The following is an 8,867-nucleotide window of genomic DNA, read 5'->3' on the forward strand; positions in this document are numbered from 1 at the left end:
ACTTTCCTGTCATGGGGAAAGTAGCTAAAATAATTATAATGTCAAAACCAGGCAAAGACCCAAATGATGTGTCATCATACTATCCGATAAGTCTTCTACCAATTTCCACAAGGCTTTTTAAAAAGATCCTTGTGCTTAGAATCGAACCTATTCATCATCATCAGTAGCTCGACAACCCTTTTTGGGTCCTGGCTTGTTCTAGGATTTTCCGCCATTCTGTTCGGTTCGTTGCTTTGTTCTTCCAGTGGGTAATCTCAAGGGTTTTCAGATCTTGTTCCACTTGTTCCATGTATCTAAGTTTGGGTCTTCCCTTTGACCTTCTCCCTACTGGTGTTTGCTTCATTATGTGTTTTGGTGTTTCGGTCTCCAACATTCGTTCAACATGGCCCATCCAGCGCAGACGTCCGATCTTTATGGATGTTATGACGTCGGGTTCGTTGTATGCTGTGTATAGTTCAAAATTATATCTTCTGCGCCATACGTCATTTTCTTTCACCCCCTTATATATGTGTCTAAGGATTTTTCGTTCAAACGTACCTAATAAGTTCTCATCGCTTTTCGTCAGTGTCCATGTCTCTGATCCATATATAAGGACCGGTTTTATCAGGGTTTTGTATATTTTGCATTTGGTTTTTCTCGTGATGTTAGATCTTAGATGTTTAATGAGTCCATTATATGTTTTATTAGCAATATGTATTCTTCTCTTAACTTCTTCGCTGACATTGTTATCTGCGGTAACTAGTGAACCTAGATATGTAAAATTTTTTACGCCTTCGATGTTATAGTCTCCTATTGTCAGATTCTGTAGGTTTCTTTGGTCTGTCGATTTGCTGGCCTTCATGTATTTGGTTTTTATTTCATTAATATTTAGGCCACTGTTTTGTGCCGCTCTTTCTATAGCATTAAATGCTTCTATCATTTCTCTTTTGCTTCTAACTATGATATCAACATCATCTGCAAATGCCAATATTTGTACACTTGTTGTTATTATTGTTCCTCTGGTGTTGACTTTTGACTCTCTAATTATTTTCTCTAATGTGATGTTGAATAGAATACAGGATAGGGCATCTCCCGTCGTAGGCCCGTTCTAACATGGATTGTATCTGTTAGTGCGTTTTGAATTCGAACCCTGCTTTGTACTCTAATTGTTTCTTTTACTATTTCAATGAGATGAGTTGGAATATTAAACTCTTTCAGGGCGTTGATCAGAAATTCTCGATGGATACTATCATAGGCACTCTCAAAGTCAATGAAGAGATGATGTGTTTCTATATTAAATTCACTAGTCTTTTCCAAGATTTGTCTCAAAACGAAGATCTGATCTATTGTGGACTTCTGCTTGCAGAAACCACATTGATATCCCCCAACTATTTGTTCCGCATATGGTCTCAATCGCTCAGACACAATATTTGTGTCTGAACCTATTATATCTTGGAAAATAACTTAACCCCAAACTATCAATTTGTCTGTAGACAAAAACATGGTATATAATGTTCTTGGACTCCTAAGTGGAGCATAGAGCTTCAGTGAAAACTCGCCATCGGGTTCTCTTTTGAGCTAAGGCCTTCACCTCATTCCAGGACTTTCCTTGGCCTCTTATCTCGTTCATAATGGATCTTCTCCAATTTTGTGCTAGGTGACCTCTTTTTCTTTTTCCTTGGGGATTCCACTCTAGGGCAGTCTTTGCAATACTGGAACTATTTTTTCGGAGTATGTGACCGATACAACCCCACTTGCTGGAGTTTATTTCATTTTCAACCCGCTTTTGTTGGGTCAGGTGTAGTAGATCTTCGTTTCTGATGGTGTTTAGCCAGAAAATACGAACAATTCTTCGTAGACATTTTTTAACAAAGACCTGCAGTTTGTCTGTAAGGGTTTTTGTCACTTTCCAGGTTTCACATCCGTAGAGTAGAAAAGACATGACGTTTGACTGGAATATTCGGATCTTTGTCCTTGTAGAATACTCGCCAGATCTCCAAACAGGGTTGAGCATGCAGGGTTGAGCATGCTGAAAGCTTGTTGAGCTTTTCGTATCCTCATACGAATATCGTCTTCTGTATGGTATGTTAAACAGTAAATGGTTAAGTTCAATTAGTTACCACTATAAACAGGCCGGATTAACCGATAATAGTATAAAAGGCCCGGTTTCAGGTAAAATTTATTTTAGGCTTTATTATGGGAGTACCGTCTAGTCAGTGTTAATTGCAAAAGACCAACTCTGTCTACCTCGGTGGCTTCTCGCTCCGGGTGGGTCTTAACAATGGGCCAGGTCAGATAAATTTAATAGTATTTACGACCGCACTAATTGAACTCAAACCATTTACTGTTGAACAAAGCATACCTCCGTTTTCTGTTATGACACTTCCAAGATACGTAAAGTTTGCCACATTTTCAATCTGCATGTTGTCGACAGTAAATAGTCTTTCATTCTTTGCATTTATTCTCATGGACTTGGTTTTACTAATATTAATTTTCAAACCTATTTTATTGACTTCAGCGGAAAGTGTTTCCAATTGGTCAGTCACATCTTGGAACCTTTGTCCACGGTGCAAGAACATGGTACCATCGAGCAAATACACAAAGTAGTCAGAACAGTTAGAGATTCCCTTGAAAACAAGCCCTAAAATACAGCTGTTTGGCAAGATTATCTAACTTCTTAAGTCAAGTCACAGCTATCTCATAGCTAAAATTCTACAGTCATATATATTTTATAACAGATAGATCCTTCTTAATTAATCATGGCGAAGCTTGCACTTCCCTATATCAGATCTCGGCAGGAGTACGCAAAGGTAGTGGGGAAAATAGTTGGGAAAAACATATATGATTCAAACGATAATTTAACAATCCCTCACCCCACCACTGCTTAGAAGACTAAAAAGGTTAGATCCTCTAGATCTCTTCATTGCTAGGAACTAGATAGAAGTTAATCATCTGTATAAAACTCAGAAATTTAACTAAGATAACCCACCACTGAGTATAGCTCCCACTGTGTCATTTTTTCTATCTCTTTCAAACATACATAATGTTTATTGTTATATTAAAATGCTATGAAGTTACAAAAAAATACTTGAAGGTCTAAACAGAAAAAAATTTATATCTTAAGTAAAATATTTTAAGAATTTCAGTTGATTGAAAATATTTAATCCTTTCTAAGACTGAATGCTAATATTTTATTAGTGAACAAATTGTTTAGATATGGACAATATTGTTTATTAAAATATTATTTTAATAAAAGGTATGGGTTTATTAAAATTAATACATTTAAGACAAGAAAATTCTCGTTACTGGATTATGGCATTACCTTGGGAATTATACCTACACCAAAGAATACATATCTCTCACAAGAACCGACACGGACGGCGATTCTTTTGTTGTTAGCATGTACTTAATTTTAGTATCGAGTTGGCAAGTGTACACGCGAGTACACTGAGAAAAGTCTCGCACATTTCTGGCGTGTATCAATAAAATTTTAGTTGCACTGAGAGAAAGGTTGCATGCAGGGCCGGCTTTTGTTGACATTCTTAATGGTGGAATTATTTTTGATTTACAAAAGGTTGCAAATACAACACAAAGTAATGGTGAGAATTATATTGATTAAAACCATGGATAAAATACCTTTTTTATCCTGATTTTAGCATTGAAAGACCAATAATAAAATATATTATAGTGGCGTGACATTCACTAATTATTCTTTTTGGCTTATATTGATACAACGATACAAAATAAAATTTGTTGTTTTCACCAATTTTGAAAAAGTGTGAACAAGTTGGTGAGAATTTGAACGATTTGGTGTGACCTAATAGGCTGTCTGTCCGTCCGACCGCGAATATAACTCCTTCAGTCACTATACCAGGTAGAATGACAAATGAGGTGTCAAATTAAAGCTTATAATACATGAATGGTACTCAAGGTGAGACATTTGACCTAGACTGTCTGTCCGTCCGACCGGAAATGTAACTCCTCCGTCACTATACCAGGTAGAATCACAAATGAGGTGTCGAATGAAAGCTCATAATACATGGATGGTACTAAAGGTGGGAAATTTGACCTAGGACTTCCGGTTTTAGAAATGCGACCGGAAGTACTCTTTTAAAGTCACCGCAATAGCACAAGTGATATATTATTCGACACGCATTCGCAAGACGAGAACAAATATATACTTCTGGTTTCATGACTGTCTGTCCGTCCGACCGCGAATACAACTCCTCAGTTACTAATACAGATAGAATGACAAATGAGGTGTCGAATGAAAGCTTATAACCCATGGATGGTATTAAAGATGAGAAATTTGACATCGGACTTCGGTTTTAGAGTTACAACCGTAGATACTGCTTTAAAGTCACTCAAAATATGATATGAATGTAAAACTAGATGACAAAATTAGTAAAATCGTAGATCAATCGACGCAAAGTTACACGAAGAGTTCCAATATCGACTTCCAGTTCTACTTTCGATTACTTTGGGTGAAAACCTAGGACCAATTACTTGTTTGTCGAGGTATTTCCTAATTCATTATATTCGTTATTTCGTAAAATAATTGAAAAATAACAGCCGTTGTAACCGTCACGGAATCCAATTCTTTTTGGATGACAAATGTTCGTGATCAACAACAAGAAACTGTATGTTAAAATCGAATGTCAATATTTTCAATTTTTATTGTCTTGGAAACCAGCCAAAACATTCCGTACATTCCAGCCAAAACCAGCCAGTACATTCTTTAAAGTCGAATATCGGGGTAAATAAATAAAAAACCAATAAGTATTGTACTATTTTATTTCTATAAATATAAAGATGTAATAACTGAAAAAATATATATAGTATACAATAAAAACTAATAAGCAATCGAGAAAAGAGAAAAAGTAATTTTTTTAATTAATATATATATGGAAACGTTTTGATCATTATGGTCAGAATCTTATATTCCATATGAAAGCAGCCTTTAGCTTTTTTTTGTTGGAACGCAAGTATAATCAAGAGAATGTAAACCTATTATGAAGAGTGTATTGTCAATTATCAAGCATTAACTTGAATGTTGAAACAATTTCAAGTGATATTGGATCAAACTTTTTGAATTAGCTAAATTATATAATGTTACTCCTGAAAATCCTGAATTTCAAGTAGTCAGTCATAAATTGTTTTATATATTTGACCTAAGTTATTGTTTTATACAAACTACAGAAACAATTTAATGAAACATAGTTTATTAAATTTAATTTAGGTTTGCTGATAAAAGTACTTTATGGAAGTTTTTGTGAGTATTGGATTCTCAACTTTTTAAACACAGCACGTGGCTTGTGGAATGAACACATATAAAATATGACTTTGTGCTCTTCCTGCAGATGCATTTGGTACAGTAGAGGTCAAAGAAAGGTTAGAGAATTTGTAGGATATTTTAGATTCAAATTCTTTGTGAAATCCCAATAAATACAAAATTAATTTTTTATACGATAGTTTATAGTTCATGAAAAAGCTTAAAATAATTAATTCACATAATCAAGATATCTCAAAAAGAATTAAATTGTATAAATGTTGGAAAATAACAATTAATAGTTGTAGGCTATATAAGAAAATATATATAGAAAATAAGTCTATACAAAATATTATGAGCTACAAACTGATACAAAAACAAAATACTAACGCCAAGCCAAGCCAAACAAACAACTGTGACAACAAACGCCGATCCTGTACAAGACAAATGTCACCAAAATTATTTGCTATTCATACAAATTGAGAAATGGCCGATCTGGCACATGCGCATAAAAATTTAGTTCATAGATAATCCGTTTGTGTCGGTTCTTGGGAGATATGTATTCTTTGCCTACACTTAGGGCAGTCAATGATGGTATTTGGCTCCGAATTCCATCCTACTACATCGATTTACTTGATATTTTCACAGTAAGTAGGGAATAGCTCAAGAAACAAAGTCTACCCTATGCCGATGTGCGCTTTTATCTTGGGGGTGGTTCCCACCCCTTCTCGGGAGTGAAAAATGTTTTGGTTAAAATAGCCACGGAAGAGGCTAGGGAACCTAATTTTAAGCAAAAACTGTTCTATAATTATTTTTTGAAAACTCAATACTTTTTGAGTTATTCGTGGTTGAAAATTGACCATTTTCATTGAAAAATGACACCTTTTCGGACGGATTTTTGCGAATACCTTAAAAACTATGCATCTAACGAAAAACCTATATAAAATATTTCTGTAGGTTATAAAAAAATAAAGAGATTCGTTTCTTCATAAATCTTCTAGTTAAAATACAAAGAGGGATATGGTAGGTAAGAAGAGTTTGTTTTTTTGCTGCATGCTCAAATCGGTGTATTCAACTTGGAATAACAGAGAAACTGTCGAATTTAGGTGTATAATGATACAAATAACTTTTGTAATGCTTGAAAAGACCTTTAAAATGAGCAATACTAAATGTCTATTACATTATAATTAAGCGAGATATGTTGCAAAAAAGTTGATGACCAATGTATTTTAAGAAGAAATAAGAAGTATATTTAACACCTCAACTTTTAGAATTTTAAATCGTTTTCCTTCTACAATACTTTTTATTATAGTGTTATTTCTATGTTCAAAAAGTTGGACTGGATTAAAATAAATGGTTTTTGAAAAAAATAAGATCAAATTATAGAGCGCATTTTTAAATTTTCTTAAAAATCTTCCTTTTCCTCCATGTAAGTCGAAAAAGATAAGAGATACGAAAAAAGATACCACACAAAAATGTAAGGCCTTTTCAGATAAAAATTTCCTTTTAATTTTTAATTACTGTATCTCTTATCATTTTCAAGTTACATGGAGAAAAAGGAAGATTTTTAAGAAAATTTAAAAATGCGCTCTAAAATTTGATCTTTTTTTTCAAAAACCATTTATTTTAAACCCGTCTAACTTTTCGAACATAGAAATAACACTATAATAAAAGGTATTGTGGAAGGAAAACGATCCATTTACATTTAGGTGGATGGGAGTTAAATTACTTCTCATTTTTTCTTAAAATACATTAGTTATCAATTTTGTTTTCAGCATATCTCGCTTAGTTTTAATGTAATGGACCTTTAATATAGCTCATTTTAAAGTATTTTCAAGCACTACAAAACGTATTAGCATTACAAAGGTATTAGCACTACAAAGGTATTAGCATTATACACCTAAAATCGACCGTTTCTCGGTGGGAACCACCCCCAAGATAAAAGCACACATCGGCATAGGGTAGACTTTAAATTAGGAGATAAGTAGAGCCTAGACCCAAAATTTCATTAAAATCCATGCAGTAGGATAGAATTCGGAGGTAATATCCTATTCTTGCTCCCATTGACTGGCGTATCTGTATTTTACGCTTTTTTTTAATAAATTTTTGTACTCATATTATACAATCTTCTAAATTAATATCTTTAACAATTTTCTTTTTGTTTCAGAATGCAGCAACAACAACTAGCAGCCCAATTGGCACAGCACGGCGGTGGTGGAAGACAGCCGCCTCTAAGTCCAACTCCTTCAGATAGCGACTCAGACATATCTTTAGGGGCTCACTCACCTCCCATCAGTTCTCCAGGTCCGATACAATTTGGAAGAACCTCACCGAACCCGATAACCTCCTTCAGATTTGGAGCTCATTCTCCAGGTCCTATGCCTGCCCAATTTCGCTTTGGAGGAGCGCACACTCCCCCCACGTTTTCTCCAAATTTCAGAATCGAGAGGTCTAAAGATAGAAATTCGGCGTCTCCTATTAACGTAGACAATAATTCCAGCTTTACAGCAGTCAATTTGAGGTTAAGTTCCAACGAGAGTCCCATCGATGTGGACAGTACGGACAAGGATGTCAGGAAGCTGGACTCTCCCCCGCAGACGACTATCCAGCATTCGCCGCCCATGAATCTACGAATTGCGGATAATTTGAGGATGCAGCACAACGAGGGTAAGATAGAAACACCTTTGCCGTTGCGGTTGGGTCATCAGCTGAACCCAGCGCAAATGGGTACTCCTTTGAGAATCCAAGTGACATCTCCCGGTAGACTGGGCGCACCTTCGCCTCATACCAATCTTCATGGAGCGTATTCGCATGGGGGAATCGTCAGAATCGCTCCACCGAGTCCTAACAATAACGGCCATATTTTGCATCGGCCGTTTTCACCGCCGAGGTTAACGTGATACTCGACCGTGGAGTGGCACGGATGTGAATAGGTACTTTTCAAGTAAGACATCACGGAATGTATGATTATCAAAAATTAAGAGCAATATTTACGGTAAATGGTTTATGTATGGAACAATGCTTTTTTGTTTTTTTTTTGTTTTCGTGCATCATTTATTTGCCAAGAATGCAATATAGTCTAGGCGCCAGAGGGGTCACCGTGTCCTTTTTAATTCTGATGGACAAACTCAACAAATATTTTATGGATTTTTGGCTGCTGATTACGAATTTCGATGGTGGATTTCGATCCGAGTGGTCAAAAAATTGTTATAAACAATTTAATTGTTTATAAGGCTCTAACTCATAAACTAAAAGAGATAAAAACAATGTTTCAAATACAATTTGTTCCTAAATAAAAAACGAAGAAAAAAACGTTTACTAAACTTAGATCCAACAATTAGAACTCAAGTTATTGTAAAATTAGTGCACAATGCAAATTGCAAATTGGAAAATAAGAATTTGTCGAAGCTTTATCGATCGTAACTCGGCTACTACTCATGCAAATGAGCCTTCGAAGGTCTCATTTTAAAGCTTAATTAATAGGCTTCCAAACAAAGGATCAATGTCAAATTATTTTATCTTTATTTGTTTTAAAGTCATATTCGTTTGAAGTTATAATTTTCTTAAAAAAATTTGTACATTAATTTGTTTATAAGGGTTTTTAGTAAATTTGAGCAAC

The 8,867-nt window shown here is 34.9% G+C and overlaps 1 protein-coding gene across 2 annotated transcripts in view; it reads left to right on the plus strand.

Moving 5' to 3' along the window:
• LOC114347997 (homeobox protein SIX3) overlaps positions 1 to 8,435 on the plus strand; it is a 338,421-nt gene extending 329,986 nt beyond the window's left edge. For both annotated transcript variants that reach the window (XM_028298643.2, XM_028298648.2), the window contains one exon: positions 7,416 to 8,435. In XM_028298643.2, coding sequence (XP_028154444.1) covers positions 7,416 to 8,148 — 733 coding nt within the window. In that variant the 3' untranslated portion in view covers positions 8,149 to 8,435. The remainder of the gene's footprint in view (positions 1 to 7,415) is intronic.
• Positions 8,436 to 8,867: the final 432 nt, after the last annotated feature.

This window comes from Diabrotica virgifera, chromosome 1 (genome assembly GCF_917563875.1).
Source record: "Diabrotica virgifera virgifera chromosome 1, PGI_DIABVI_V3a".
NCBI classification, from domain to species: domain Eukaryota; kingdom Metazoa; phylum Arthropoda; class Insecta; order Coleoptera; family Chrysomelidae; genus Diabrotica; species Diabrotica virgifera.